General features: G+C 47.1%; 1 protein-coding gene and 1 long non-coding RNA gene across 2 annotated transcripts; both read left to right on the top strand.

The window, feature by feature from the left end:
* The first annotated feature begins 12285 nt into the window (after nucleotides 1-12285).
* Nucleotides 12286-13183, top strand: LOC119367486. The gene is made up of 2 exons (XR_005176326.1): nucleotides 12286-12830; nucleotides 12906-13183. It is a non-coding gene; the product is annotated as an uncharacterized LOC119367486 (long non-coding RNA).
* An 899-nt stretch (nucleotides 13184-14082) lies between these two features.
* LOC119367484 lies at nucleotides 14083-15224 on the top strand. The gene is made up of 2 exons (XM_037632982.1): nucleotides 14083-14558; nucleotides 14653-15224. The coding sequence occupies exons 1-2, from the start codon at nucleotides 14172-14174 to the stop codon at nucleotides 15076-15078; spliced, it is 813 nt and encodes a 270-aa protein (XP_037488879.1). The 5' UTR covers nucleotides 14083-14171; the 3' UTR covers nucleotides 15079-15224.
* Nucleotides 15225-15832: the final 608 nt, after the last annotated feature.

Genomic DNA, 15832 nt, shown 5'->3' with positions numbered 1-15832 from the left:
CATGAATCTAACCTTTATCTGATCTAAAATTAGTTGTAGCAAAGTGTGAAAGGCGCCAATGTTGATTTTTGTAAGGAAAACTGTATGGTAGTTTTGCATACTGAGCTGCATGAATGTACTATCTCATATCACGCACATTACTGAATTGTAGTGCTTCTCTGGTTGCCATTCATTGATTGTGTCAATGTTGCTTTCGTACTACCTTACCTGGCTGATGATAGCTGTGCCATATTGTGTTAATTTGGTGTAGGCTACTTGCCCAAATGTTCGTTGTGTCAATGTTGCTTTCCTATTATCTGACTTGGCCAACGATAGCAATGCTAGTGTGTTAATTTTGTGCAGGCTGCTGAAGATAAGAAGACAACCTCTGAAAACAGCAAGGCAACCCCATTGTTTCTTTCCAGTAAATCTAGGCCAGATAATATGTCAATAAATCATGATTAATCTGTTTGGTTCCCGTCCTAATTTATGTTATGATGCAGTGGTCGAGACACTCTCCACTATCAATAAGACAAGCCTGCCAAAATCGTCATCTGAATCTGTTCAGTATCCTCTGTCTCAAATGCAATGGAATAAATGTATGTTTGTGAACCAATTAATAATTGAAGCAATGATGGAAATGGTGGATGAATCAGAGGTGTAGAGTCGTGCGACACAAAAACTGATCAATGTTTTCAGAGACAATGTAGCAAAGCAGAAAGAACTTGCCCACATGCTTATGGGCGTCATCTGTGCTGAGGTTGCAGATTGTGACGTTGTAGATGGTTAGGTTATGCTCATTTATTTGCACTGGCATCAATCTTTGATTGCCCAGTGGATGTAATTTCCTATAATATATGCTGGATGTGCAACATTATTCCCTGTATGCCGTACCTTTGCGTGATCGGTTTTGGTCCTGTGCATAATTGCTCGTCGTAATGGGCTCAAATTATCTAATTTGGCCTAAAGACGTGTACGAACTTTAGTGGGCCCATTAAGTTAATGGGCCGTTACTAGGCCGAAAGTTAATGGTTGGCCCTCTTACCACCCGGGTCGTTAACAGGCCGATATTGAAGCGGGCAACAGGTGGCCCCAGTTTATTTCACGGGCCGTTAACAGGCCGTTACTAAGTTTGAGCTACATATGGCCCAACTATACTGTAGGCCTTTAGCAGGCCGAAAGAGACAGCTGGCTTGTACTGGACCATGAAGACCATGGGCCGCTAAGAGGCCGAAAGTCAGGTCGTATTGTAAATGGCCCAACTGTGTTGTGGGCCTTTAGCAGGCCGAAAGAGAAACCGGGCTGGTATTGGACCATGAAGGGCATGGGCCGTTAAAAGGCCGAAACTAAGGTCAGACTACAAATGGCCCAACTCATTTATGGTCCGTTAACAGGCCGAAAGTCACACAGGGCCTGGAATTGGCCCAACACTTAAATGGGTCGCTAAAAGGCCAAAACTCAGGTCCGACTAAAAATGGCCCAACTGATTTATGGGCCGCCAACAGGCTGAAAGTGACACCGGGCCAAAAAATTGGCCCAACACTTAAATGGGCCGCTAAAAGGCCGAAACTCAGGTCCGACAACAAATGGCCCATCAGATTTATGGGCCGTCAACAGGCTGAAAGACACACCGGGCCGGAAACTAGCCCAACATTTAAATGGGTCGTTAAAAGGCCGAAAGATGTACATCCTGAAAATTGGCCCATCCATTAAACAGGCCGTTAACAGGCCGGAATCTCATCGGGCCGATATTGAGCCCAGATATATAGTGGGCTGTTAACGGGCTCGAACTGACGATGGGCTGCAATGGTGTCAAATCTTTAACGGGCCGTTGACGGGCCGAATTGGCTCATCTCGTATGGGCCGTGGGCTTAAATGGACCTGACACAAGTAGGCCTTATATGGGCTAGCCTGCTAATTTTTACTGGGCCGGCCTTTTGACAGGAATGGGCCTTTGTTGGACCATGCCACGTGTCGACGTACCATAGGCGTCTTCCGTCCAATGAGTGGATGACACTGTCCCAACGGTGAGCCGACACGTGTTTCCTCCAGCCAATGATGATTTTACACGTGGAAAATCCCCATCGGGGCTGTTAACTAGTTATCGGATCCAAAACCCGACCCGATAGCTTAACAGCATTCCGTTATGGTGGATGCCACGTGTCGGTCACCCTTGACGAAAGCACTTCTGTGACGCGCGATTTATCTTCATGGAAGTGGACACTTCCGTGATGATAATTTTGGTAATGTCATGGAACACTTCTACGACATCACAGGTATGACTATCTTGATTCTTCATAAATTTGTCATGGATGTACATGCATGACAAAAAACGTGACCTACTGTGACAAACATGTATCATCACGGAAGTGTATTTTTTTGTAGTGAAGAAGTAGTTCTGGTGCGTCTCGCTGAGAGGAGCGACCTCCCTTTTATAGGTGCAAGAGAAGGAGGTGAGAGGGCAGCGCCGGGAGCTGAAGGGAACGAGGGGGACGAAACAAACAGGCAGCAGCCGGAGGGTGCAGCGTTTGTATTCAATATCCACTATAGAAAAAACTTTTCAGCTCCCGAGTGACCTTTTGTATACCCGTAGTGCGTGGCAAAAAATTAGACATCGGCTCGGTTCATTCCCGCAACCCGCGGCGTGTCATGACAAGGCGTGGCGTGGCAAGGCGGGCAGCGGAGGAGGAGTGCGCGTGCATGTCCCTCTTGTTCTCATGCGCATACAAGTGGGGAAAGAGCCTCACTTATAAAGAGGTCCAACTCCCTCTAAACTAGCAATGTGGGACTAAACTTTAGTTCCACCTCTTGCCTTGCATGAATGGGCTGTGTGGGCCTCTAGGATTTATTAGGAATTTCTGAAACTGCTATTGGGCTAGGCCCAAAATAGACAAGATTCCAGCAATCCCCCACCAGATCCCAGATGCACACAAAATTTGCCTTTGGTTCCAAAACACTGTTTTATATACCGGTACTGCAGTGGAGACTGTTAAGTTGAACTTTCACCTAGAACTCTATGCTACACTAGTAAGCAACTTGAACAGTGGACTGGGCCTTGAACTGCAAGTTTTCTGCGAATCTAGCTTCACACAAAGCCTTGACCGATACGTGGCTACCGTGGGTCTTCCCCATGGGTGGAGCTTATGCGTCATACTCCGAGACCTTTCATGAGTTTACTAGAGAGAACCCTACTCTCATAGATTGCGACGTTTAACAATCAGACTCATATAGGTGCGTTCTTCAAAAGATGTTCTGCAGGACAACATCTCTGCTTCAAAGAGTTACTTAGAACACATTAAGATATACATCGACCTGCCATGCAGATTAGGAGAGTATTGCATCTTCATGGAGTGGTATTTTTAATAGTAAGGGTACTCTCCTCCCAGTTGACCAACAGCTTGTCTTCCACATCTAATTCACGGGATCTCCGATCACAAAGAATAGGTTACCACTGCGAACAACTCATATTGTGGGTCTCATACCCATCTCCCTCGATGCATTATCTATCACATTATGTGATAGACCCTTAGTAAAAGGATCTGACAGATTTTTAGACGTTTGGATATAATCCAATGCAATAACTCCGGAGTTTCTCATTTTTCTGACAGACTTTAACCTTCTCTGAACGTGTCTTGATGACTTCATGTTATCCTTTGAGTTGTTCACTTTCATGATCATAGCTTGATTGTCGCAGTTCATAAGGATACTCGGTACAGGTTTCTCAACAACCGGCAAGTCATTCAAGAGCCGGTGAAGCCAATCTGCTTCGACCGTAGCTGTATCTAGTGCTGTGAGTTCTGCTTCCATTCTTGACCTCGTTAAGATGGTCTGCTTGCAAGACTTCCAAGAAACAGCACCACCTCCATGAGTGAATACATATCCTCTCGTGGCCTTTATCTCATCAGCATCTGAGAACCAGTTTGAGTCACTATACCCTTCAAGCACCTTTGGATGCCCAGTGTAGTGAATTCCATAATTTGTAGTGCCTTTCAAATAATGCAAAACTCTCTCTAGAGCTTTCCAATGCACATCTCCTGGTTTTGAGACAAACCGGCTCGGTTTGCTAACAGCAAAAGAGATGTCAGGTCTTGTAGCACTGGCTAAGTACATAAGCGAGCCAATAATCTGAGAATATTTCAATTGGTCTCTAGCAATTCTTCGATTCTTTCGAAGCAACACACTAGCATCATATGGTGTTGGAGAGGGCTTGTAGTCACTATAGCCAAAGCGACTCAAGATCTTTTCCACATAGTGAGATTGAAGCAATGTAATCCCACCATCATCGTCTCTCAACAACTTGATGTTCAGAATGACATCAGCCACTCCTAAATCCTTCATCTCAAAGCAGCAAGATAGGAAATCCTTGACCTCCTTAATAACATTCAGATTTGTTCCGAAAATCAGTATGTCATCAACATACAAGCAAAGCATAACTCCCTCGCCCCCACCATGGCGATAGTACACACATTTGTCAGCTTCATTCACAGCAAAGCCTGCAACTGTTAAAGTCTTTCGAACTTCTCATGCCACTATTTGGGTGCCTGCTTGAGTCCATACAAAGATTCAGCAACTTGCACACTTTTCCTTCCTGACCATCTATTACAAACCCATCTGGTTGTTCCATATAAATTTCCTCGTCCAACTTTCCATTTAGGAAAGCATTCTTAACATCCATTTGATGAATGAGAAGACCATGTGAGGCAGCTAGTGAAAGTAGAACTCCAATAGTGGTCAGTTGAGCCGCAGGTGAGTAAGTATCAAAGAAGTCTTCACCTTCCTTTTGGGTATAACCCTTAGCCACGAGTCGAGCCTTGTACTTTTCAATAGTACCATCAGGCCTAAGCTTCTTCTTGAATACCCATTTGCATCCTATAGGTTTGCACCCATAAGGACGATCAGTTATCTCCCAAGTTTCATTCACCAAGATGGAATCCATCTCGCTACGAACTGCTTCCTTCCAGTAGTCAGCATCTTCAGATGCATAGGCCTCTGAAATAGAACTGGGAGTGTCATCTATGAGATACACAAGAAAATCATCACCAAAGGACTTTGCAGTCCTCTGTCTCTTGCTCCTAGTAGGAACTTCATTGTTTTCCTCCACAGGACTTTCAAAGTGTTCCATCAAAATGGCAGGTTCAGTAATTGTAACTGGTTCCTGATTCAATGAACTAGGCATCTCCTGATTAGATGAGGTAACCATATCCTTCATGGGAAAGATATCTTCAAAGAAAGTCGCATCATTCGACTCCATGATCGTACTGACAAGCATGTCAGGTACCTCAGATTTTATAACCAAGAATCTATGACCAACGCTATGAAAAGCATATCCCAGGAAAACACAATCCACAGTTTTTGGTCCCAGCTTCCGCTTCTTTGGAATTGGCACATTGACTTTCGCCAAACAACCCCAGGTTCGTAGATAAGAGAGGTTTAACCTTTTCTTCTCCCATTCCTCGAATGGAGTTATCTCTTTGTTCTTTGTGGGAACTCGGTTTAGGACATGACATGCAGTCAATATCGCCTCCCCCACCATGCCATGGAGAGACCCGATGTGTCTAACATGGCGTTAACCAAATCAGTTAGAGTACCGTTCTTTCGTTCGGCCACCCCATTTGACTAAGGTGAATAGGGAGGCGTCCTCTAATGGATTATACCATGTTCCTCACAAAAGGAATCAAATTCATTTGAGAAATACTCTCCACCACGATCGGACCTAGGCCTCTTGATCTTTCGATCAAGTTGGTTTTCCGCTTCAGCTTTATAGATCTTGAAGTAGTTCAAAGCCTCATCCTTAGATTTCAGAAGATACACATGGCAGTATCTAGTGGAGTCATCAATCAACGTCATAAAATACTTCTTTCCACCTTTCGTCAAGACACCATTCATTTCACATAGATCTGAATGTATGAGCTCTACTGGTGCAAGATTTCTCGTTTCCGCAGTCACATGAGACTTACGAGGTTGCTTAGCTTGCACACACACTTGACACTTAGATCCCTTCACAGTGGTGAAACTAGGGATTAAGTTTAACTTTGCTAGTCGCGACATGCAACCAAAGTTAACATGACAGAGACGTGAATGGCACACATTTGATTCACTATTGTTGCAAACGTGATTAACAACTTTATTGCAAACGTCTGATAAGGATAAATGAAACAGGCCTCCTGACTCATAGACTTTACCAACAAAGGTTCCATACTTGGAAATTACAAATTTATTCGACTCAAAGACAAGCTTGTAGCCATCTCTACATAGAAGAGATCCGCTAACAAGATTTTTATTGACGGAGGGGACATAATGCACGTTCTTCAGCTGAACGATCTTCCCTGAAGTAAACTTCAGATCGACCGTGCCAACACCACGAACAGAAGCACTTGAACCGTTACCCATCAGCACGGTGGAAATCCCTGCGGTCTGATAAGACGATAACATGGAAATATCACCGCATACATGCACATTAGCACCCGTGTCAATCAACCAATTAGGAGAATGACATACTGAAAGAATAGTGGGAAATATACCATACCCAGCATCCTTCATGTCAGTGTCTCCAATGACAACATTAGCGGTCTTTCCGCCTTTCCCAGGATGACACTTGCCATAGCGATTAGGGCAACTAGGAGCCCAATGATCAGGATCCCCACACACATGACAAGCACCTTTCTTCTTGTCATTCTTCTTCTTGAAGTTCGTGTGCTGCACAGCCTTGTTCTTCCCATCAAACTTTGCCTTACCATCAAACTTGCCCTTATTCTTGAACTTGTGGGGCTGGAAGTTCTTCTTCTGTACCAGATTGGCACTAGAACCTCCCTCAATACCTCGAGCACGGTTGTCCTTTGCTCTCGCCTTTTCTTCCACATCGAGAGTACCAATGAGACTCGGAATGGAAAACTCCTTCCTCTTATGCTTCAGTGAGGTAGCAAAGTTCCTCCACGTGGGAGGAAGCTTAGTGATGATACCTCCGACAATAAACTTGTCCGGTAGGATACAATTGAAGTGCTCAAGTTCTCTAGCAAATGACTGTATCTCATGAGCTTGCTCAACCACGGAGCGCTCTTCAGTCATCCTGTAGTCATAGAATTGCTCCATGATGTACAGCTCAGTGCCAGCATCCGAGACCCCAAACTTGGCCTCGAGTGCGTCCCACATATCTTTTCCATTATCAATTGACGCATAAGCATCAACTATGTTCTCACCAAGAACACTCAAGAGAGCAGCCTTAAACAAGGTATCCATTTTCTGAAAAGCTTGTGCCTGTTGAGCATCTTGCTCTCCTTCAGGTTTGCCAAGAGTGGCGTCATAGCAACTCATGGTTTGAAACCATAAGACTGCTCTCACGCGCCACCTCTTATAGTGGATACCCTCAAACATAGGAGGTCTCATGGAAGCAGCAAAACCACTTGGGGTAAATTGCCTATAATAAGGTTTTTGGATTGTTGCAAATATAAGCAATTTACCGAATGATTTTATTAACAAAAATACTAGATAAAGCATGACTAGTATAGCAGTGATAAAACAAGCTATGCGATTTGACAAAGAGAAGGTAAACAACATCTTCATATATGAACCGTAACTAAACATATCTAGAGCAGACAACATAGCAAGTTGCATATATGAAATAGAGTCTAACATATCTAGGGAAAATAGTAGAACAAGGAACTGTAGCAGTACCTCTAATAGAAAGAGTAAGAACACGTACGGGACAACAACAGCGGTAGCACTGGACTTGGGGTCGGTGTCCTCGCCAGCCATGTTGTTGAGGAGGTTGTCGACATCGGGGAAGAAGTCGTCGGAGTCTGTGATGAAGAAGTCAGTAGTCGCGCTGAGTGCTCGCCAAAAACCTTATCACCCTTCTCCCATACAGGACTCAAAAGGTGCGGTTTCTGAGGCCTACTGTCCCAACTTGCGGTGCACGCCGCAAGCCGGGATGGGGAAGATCGTAGTAGCAGCGCATTGCTCAGGAACCGGTGGCGAGAGGAAGAAGTAGTTCTGGTGCGTCTCGCTGAGAGGAGCGACCTCCATTTTATAGGAGCAAGAGAAGGAGGCGAGAGGGCAGCGCCGGGGGCTGAAGGGAACGAGGGAGACGTAACAAACAGGCAGCAGCCGAATGGTGCAGCGTTCGTATTCAAGATCCCGAGTGACCTTTCGTATACCCGTAGTGCGTGGCAAAAATTTAGACATCGGCTCGGTTCATTCCCGCAACCCGCGGCGCGGCGAGGCGGGCGGCGGAGGAGGAGTGCGCGTGGATGTCCCTCTTGTTCTCATGCTCATACAAGTGGGGAAAGAGCCTCCCTTATAAAGAGGTCCAACTCCCTCTAAACTAGCAATGTGGGACTAAACTTTAGTTCCACCTCTTGCCTTGCATGAATGGGTTGTGTGGGCCTCTAGGATTTATTAGAAATTTCTGAAACTGCTATTGGGCTAGGCCCAAAATAGACAAGATTCCAGCAATATCAAGGACCTGATGGGAATGTGGTCATTCAAAACCAATTATTTGATCCAATCCAATTCGCGAACTCAGGTAATACGTATTCGTTTCAAAAAAAAGAGTTCCCCTTCTGATTTTTTTGAGGAAATCCAATTTCTATTGTTATTAGAAACCACTTTTTGTTGACATGATGGATAAAGTGAAAAATATAGGAAAACACACCATCACCTACTTAAAAAAATCATCACCCTTGGCGGTAAGGGATGTATGGAATTTACCAGATGAATTGTTTTTCAATTTTTTGGGGCCAGATTGGTTACTTATCTTATTGGATCAAGTAAGGCTGATGGTGCGTGAGCAAATTTTATTCATGCTTTGGAGGGCATGGCACCTGAGGAATTATTTGATTTTTGGTAAGGGAAGGGAAAAAATCTCCGACTCTATGAGTTTCATTCGGAATTACTAGGCGTCCTTCTCTGTCCTGTCATCCCAATATGAAGATGGAGATTAGCATCAAAGGTAAAGAGAGGATGGATGGCTTAAATTTTACTAATGATATGCAAAAGAATTTTGTGACTTGGCAGGCTCCCGCTACGGAGTTCTTTAAGATTAATGTTGATGCAAGTTATGTGGAGGCTTTAAGGGCTGCAAGTGTGGGCGTCGTGGCCAGGAACCATACTGGAGAAGTTATCATATTGTCCTAGGATTATATTGGGGTGTGCAATATTGCGGATGAAGCGGAACTGAGAGCGACCCTTGCAGGGCTGTACATTGGTATTACTCTCCACAAGCCCATCATTTTAGAAACTGATTGTTCTTTTGTGGCTTATTTCCTTGGAAATGATCTTCTAGACAGGTCTTCTCTAGTTGATCTAAAGATAGAAGCATTGAGTTTATCCAAGTTGATGGTAAATTGCAAGATATCCAAGATTAACAGAAGGGCTAACAGGGTGACGCATGAGATTGCGAAGTTCAGCTTTGATAATAGGTCCGTTGGTGTGCTACTTAATAGTGTTCCACCCTGCGTGGCTGAATTTGTAACGGATGATTGTATGAATATTTTAAATTAATTAATATATGGGAGGGGTTTTAAAAAAAGCATCACCTTTTTTTAGAAGAAGAAATTTCATCACCTTTATTTAGGGGAGAAATTTCATCAGCTTTTTTTTGGAAAACAGTATTAATAATAATAATAATAATTGGAAAACACACCATCCGGTGTAACCGATCTGGTCCGTTGCCACGGCCCACGCCCTAGTGTTTAGGCCCGAGCTCCACGCTTACGCTCTCTCTCTCTCTCTCTCTCGCCACAATTCCTCCTGCTACCCCAAAGCCATCTCCGCCGCCGCCGCCGCCCCTCCCCCGTCAGCCGCCGCAGCCCGGAGGTACCCGCTCGCGCCGGTCCCTGTTACTACTCGCCAATCGCCCTACTTTGGTTTGCTTTACTCGTTCAATCTTGCATTTCAGCGTGTCGATCGATCGCCTTCTCGTTTGATTTTTTCGAATTGATTTTCTGGCCACCTGTTAGGCCGCACAAGACCGACCATGGCGCTGATCGGCAGCGACGACAGCGCGGCGGTTCTCGGCGAACTGCGCCGCAGGAAGAACGAGGACGACCCTGACCATTCCCACCAGTACGAGGTCGATGCCGCGGGCCGCCTCAAGAGGCTCTTCTGGGCCGACGCCGACGCGCGCGCCAGCAGCTGCGGCCGCAGCGACGACGTCGTCGTCATCGACACCGCGCTCGGGACGAACAGGTACGGCGCGGCATTCGTCCCCTTCCTCGGCATGAACCACCACCGCCGCCCCGTGCTCCTCGGCTGCGCCGTCCTCGCAGACCAGTCCCCCGACTCGTATGTCTGGCTGTTGCGGGCCTTCGTGATGTCCATGGGCCAGGAGAGGCCCAAGTCCGTGATCACCGACTGCGGCGACGCGCTGGTCCACGCCGTCGAGACCGTGCTCCCGCAGTCCAACCACCGGATCTGCTCGTGCCACCTGGAGGAAGGCGTCAGGGAGCACCTCGGCGGCTGGTCGGCCCAGGACGGCTTCAGGTCGCTGATGTTCGAGGACAGTTGCTCGCCGGTGGAGTTCGAGGAGCGGTGGCGCAGTTTCGTGTCCAGCCACAGGACGGCGAGCAACCAGGAGTGGCTCTGCAGGATGTACGTGAAGAGGGAGCTTTGGGCCGCCGCCTTCGTGCGCGACAAGTTCTTCCTCGGCATGGCGAGAGACGAAGACGAGGACACGGAGTGCCTCTGCCTATCTTCGGGCCTGCGCACGAGCTTCTCCGAGGACATGACGCTGCTCGCCCTGCTCCAGCGCGCAGACTCCAGGGGCAACTGCATGCGCGGGCAGGAGGCCGAGCTCGACGAGGAGGCCGACGAGTCACGCGTTGAGCTGACCACCGAGCACAAGTGCCTCGAGGAAGACGCGGCACGGTCCTTCACGCCGGCCAACTTCGCAATCGTGCTGGAGGAGATCGAGGCGCTGGAGGACTTCGAGATCATCGACACCCTGAGCAGCAGCTCCGACAGCTCCGCCCACAAGGTCTACACGCTGGATCTCCACGGCGACCTCTTCAGCGTGTTGCAGTCCCACGACCGCGCCAACGACGACAAGGAGACGCACTCGAGCGCCGTCTTCAAGTGCAGCTGCCGGAAGATGGAGCGCGACGGCTTGCCATGCCGGCACATCCTCCACGTGCTGCAGCACGAAAAGGCGTCCTCCATACCGAAGTGCTGCAAGCTGGGATGGCTGCTGCGGCGGGGTGACACAAGGCACGAGAGGCTCGGCGAGATGGAGGCGCTGGGGCGGAAGGTGTTCGACCTGGCGTCGCAGGACGCCGACGAGTTTGAGGAGATCAAGGAGTTCTTGCAGGACTGGCTGCAGGAGAGGGAGCTATCTTCTTGATCTCTTATACCTGACTGACAGACATCAACTATCTTCTACTCGTATCCATTGGTCTTATGACTTATATTATCTATATCTTGTACTAGTATCTATCGGTAAGCTCGTATTAAATCAGTGTTCTAATTAAGGTGTATCGGGCAGTATGAGATGCCCATGAAGTAGGTTAATTATGAATGTTAATTGCTGTCATTTTAATTATGTGGAGCCTTTAGTTGAAGTGTTGATTTTTATTTTTTACTTTTTGAGAATTAGTTGAAGTGTTGATGCTTTATCCGGGTAGGGAATCAGCGGCAATGCTACACGCACGGGCAGTTTTTTTACTGACTTTACGGGGGTGATTAGGTGGGATAAAGTGATTGAAAGAATAGGAGGTGGAGGGCACACACCCCCTGAAAATCAGGCGGGTGGGGGTGAAGATTAGTTTGTTAAGGAATCCTGTAAACCCCCCGTATTACCCCGTTGCTCTAGCATTTTCGGGGAATCAGCAAAAACGGGCTGATTTTTTGTTCGGGAAATATGCCCCTTTTGGCCACCTTTTCAGCTTGTGAAATGAATGAACAGCGGTCGTCGTCGCTCCTCATCGGCGCTGCGCTCGTCGGGGTGTCGCAACATCGCCGCTGATGCGAGTTTATCGATGCTGTTGCAGCAGCAGGGCGTCGTTGTTGACCTCGCAGAGGTTATCAAGCGTCGCAACTAGGCGGCTGGTTTTTCTATGAAATCAGTCGTTGACCGCCCTTACTTTTGTATGTGAAAATGTTTAAAATCAACGGGCTGATTTTCTAGGAAATCAGTCAATTGATTTCTAGCATTCACCATTGCTTTTGTCTGTGAAAATCGTTTAAAACTAACCGGCTGCTCAACGTGCTTTGTAATCGCCTTTGAGGAGCGCCACGCGTCCGGTGAGCCCAACGAGCCGCTATCTCACTCTCTCCCTTATCCTTTCCTCCCTTATCTATTTCCTGCAGAAAGCGTTGAGCCGCTCGTTCTTCTCTTTTTTCTTCTTCCCACGGCACATTGCAGCCATGGCAGCACCATCGCCCGTTGTCCTAGACCGGTGTCGCTACTGCTCGCGTTGCTATAATGCTTGCTCCTACACGCCATGCTCTACACAGCTACTGCAAACCGCAGTTGTCTCGCTGCTCCACTGCAGCTCCGACAAATCAAGTTGTGTCGTCGTTGCTATGCGATGCGTCGCAGATTCCGCCATGGTCATTGCGTGCTGCATCACAACATCCGTCGTCATCGTCAGCGCTGCAATGGAGCGCTGCCGGGGTCGCTGGAGCTCCGTCGCGGCTGCAATGGAGCTCCGCCGGCGGCTCGATGCAGCTTGTACTGGCTCGATGCGGCATCGCCGGCGGCCCTAGGGGTGGGAAGGTTTTGGAGTTGCATTGGAGTGCTCCCTGGCGGCTAGACATAGTGTTTTGGTGTTTGTGATGAGGACATGACAACCATTGATACAACCTCGGACATCAAAAGAGAAATCATAATAATCTGTGTCAAACAAATACATGACCAGGTGAAGGCTAACTTAAGTTCATACTACAACCTTAAATACATGGCTGCACTTTCATCTCCTTGTTGTTTATTTCAGGTGCAATATCGAAGGACGCAAACAACATCTCAACTCATGAAGAAAGAAAGTCGAAGAAACAAGTTTTGTCAAACAAGTTTCAAGTGAAGCTGATGTTGTTAGTTTTTACCTCCGATGTTTCGTTGTGTCACACACATTTGAAGGAGAGACGGGTCCGTAGGGGTACATCATCGGAAGCTACATCAAATTTACTTTTCAATGCAAAAAAACTCCCATTGGACTTGACAGTCAAACATTCTAGTCATTCTCGTGGAAGGTGCACAGGCTGTTATGGCTTCGTGAATTTTCGAGGAGCTCTCCCACAACCTCCAAAGTTAACAGCTTATTCCCCCAAGAAAGCCATGCAAAGCTGATTACTTTTGAAACATTTTCACAGCTAGCTAAGAGGGGTTGTCCCTACTATAAAACCCCATGGCCCTATCCTTTTAAAAACCTTCTGTCAAACCATTCGACTACAAGCATACACAGGAAGACTGCTAGAGATCCGAGAGATCCTTACTACCTTTGATCTTGTGAATTCATTCGGATTTGCGAGAAGGAACCTCTGGTTCCCCGTAAGTCGTGCTCCACGGTTCCGGCCGTTTCGTGTGGGTTAGTCCCAGTTTATGGTTTTGCAATTGTTCGAATAGCGGGTTGGAGTTCTTGTAGTTCCAGTCAGGCATCCCAACGTACGGGTTGCATTCAACTTTGTCAGGTATAAATCTAGTTATTTTGGGTGCTTACAGCTTCCCTCCCGATTCGATCCTACGACGTGAAGATGAAGACACCTTCAGGCATGAACTCGTTCAACGTGTTTGCACCTATCATGTTGCTATGGAGCGGCTGTGCGGCTCTCCGGTGTTGCAATGGGCACTCGCCGGCAACTTGCGGTGCTGCTAGATCAAAGCAGATGGGCTGATTGGATGCGACGCGATCTAGACCAGCGACAACAACCTTTGTGTTTTTTGAATTAAAAAAAAAAACACAAAACCTTTGTGTTGTCCGTGAAGAGCTCCTCTGCATTGACGTATATAAGGGCCGGAAAGAATGGATCGGACGGCTGGCGACCGGATCGATTTCGTCCGAGGACTCGTAGTAGTCGCCTTTGTCTGTTTGCCTAGCTATAATCTCTCGGTTCGTTTAGTCTAATATAATTGGACCCGAAACCGGCATAAAAGTTGGACCCGACCACAACTCCCCTACATATATTTCAGATCAGAGAAGCACCCAGATCTTAGTTCTGAGATTCAGATAGCAACAATCAAACAGCGAATTAACGTGATTAGCATGCAGGTCCCGGTACGAAGGGACGTGATAATGCTTCGCCGCGTCTACGGCGACGACGCCGCCACGGCAAGCGTGGTACGGAGCCTCCTCGCCCCGGTCGCGAACCAGCTCTCCGGGTCCGGGGACACCTCCGACCTCCACCGCCGCCTCGTCCTGGTCCAACTCCGCTCGTTGAAAGGCCCAGAGGACGTGCGCGCCGCGTTCGACGGCGTCGAGGCAGTCGCGATCTGCATCCTCCTGATGAGGGCGGTGGTCGTCTTCGAGACCGAAGCCGGCGCCGCGCGCGCGCTGCAGGACCCCGCCAAGGAGGCGATCGGACCGTGCACGGCGGTCCCGTCTCTAGACTTGGCCGCCGGATGCCATTTCATCCCCTACAAAATAATCGAGGTCTCGATCCCCGAAATCTCAAACTTTACGTGCTTGGCTAGGTAAACCTGTTAATCAAATCTGGGCTAACTTGATTTGTGATTTAACCAATCAGGTGTCGGCTCCCGCGGGGGCATCCGGCGTGCCGCCGCCGCCGGAGCCAAGCAAGGAGGATCGCGCTCGGGCGTTTCAGGAGATGTGTGAGCGGAAGCCGATGATCGACTACGATGGCCCGGCTGAGTGGAAGACCCGTAGGCCTGGCATGACGACCATCACGCAGTTCGCGCCGTCGGCGGATTCGTTGGTCCACGGCCCGACGCTTGGAGGCGGCGGCTATCTGTGGATGGATGGCAATATGGTCACGTACTACCATGCGGAGCCCGGCAAGCCGTGCGGCAGCGAATTCAATAATGTGTCGATACGGGTCAAGCAAGAAGAAACACACCCAACAAAGATACGTGTCACGCCTCTCGAACCGCTCGTTTACGTTAATCAGTTCGGGCACCTATTTTGTGTTACTCCGACGGAAGGATCAAGGTAGAATCTTCAGGTCCTAGCTAGTAGCCGATGAACTTGTAAGGACTACTTATATGATGTTTAGGTTATGTTCACTACATCCATGTTTATTTGTTATTTTTTAAGTGGGTGTGTCTAAGTCACATCTGGATGTAACACAATTATGTCATATCTAAGTGGACATCATTTTCTTTTTCGTTTTTCACCGTCCCCACAATCCCTCTTTTGTTCTTTATCGGTTAAAATTAACGACTGTGTTGGCTGTCATCGAGCCGGTCAGTCCTATTTGGCGCGTAGGTTGTTCAATAGCGGCCTAGCGCATACCCCCTCGCGCAGGTAGTGTTCCATAAAGGATTTCTTCCCCGGCAGTTTTGGGAACCTTCCCTAAACCGGTTTTTCATTTTTCCCTTTTCTCTATTTTCTTTCTTTTTTATTTATTTTTCTATAAATTTCTTTTTCCTTTTTCTTTTTTACTTTATTTTATATTTTCTTTTTTCATTTTAAAAATATCTTTCAAATTAATGAACAATTTTCAGATTCATAAACATTTTTTTAATTGCGAACATTTTCCAAATCCGTGAACATTTTTGAATTCCCAAAAAATTATTCAATTGTGTAGATTTTTCAAAATTAATGAAAATTTTAGTTAATCAGCGAAAAAAATTCAAACTTTTGCGAAAAAACTTGAAATTGATGGAAAATTTTGGATTTGATAAACATTTTTTGAAATGCATGCTCATTTTTTGAAAAACAAATGAACTAATGTTTTTTTTCAAATT

This window comes from Triticum dicoccoides, chromosome 2B (genome assembly GCF_002162155.2).
Source record: "Triticum dicoccoides isolate Atlit2015 ecotype Zavitan chromosome 2B, WEW_v2.0, whole genome shotgun sequence".
Taxonomy (NCBI): Eukaryota; Viridiplantae; Streptophyta; class Magnoliopsida; order Poales; family Poaceae; genus Triticum; species Triticum dicoccoides.
The sequence above is the reverse complement of the archived record's forward strand: the minus strand, read 5'-3'. Positions and strand labels throughout refer to the sequence as shown.

Coding starts and splice junctions, on each gene's coding strand:
- LOC119367484 (XM_037632982.1), top strand. CDS start 14,172: ATGCAGGTCCCGGTACGAAGGGACGTGATAATGCTTCGCCGCGTCTAC. Junction 14,559..14,652: donor TCCCCTACAAAATAATCGAG/GTCTCGATCCCC, acceptor TTAACCAATCAG/GTGTCGGCTCCCGCGGGGGC.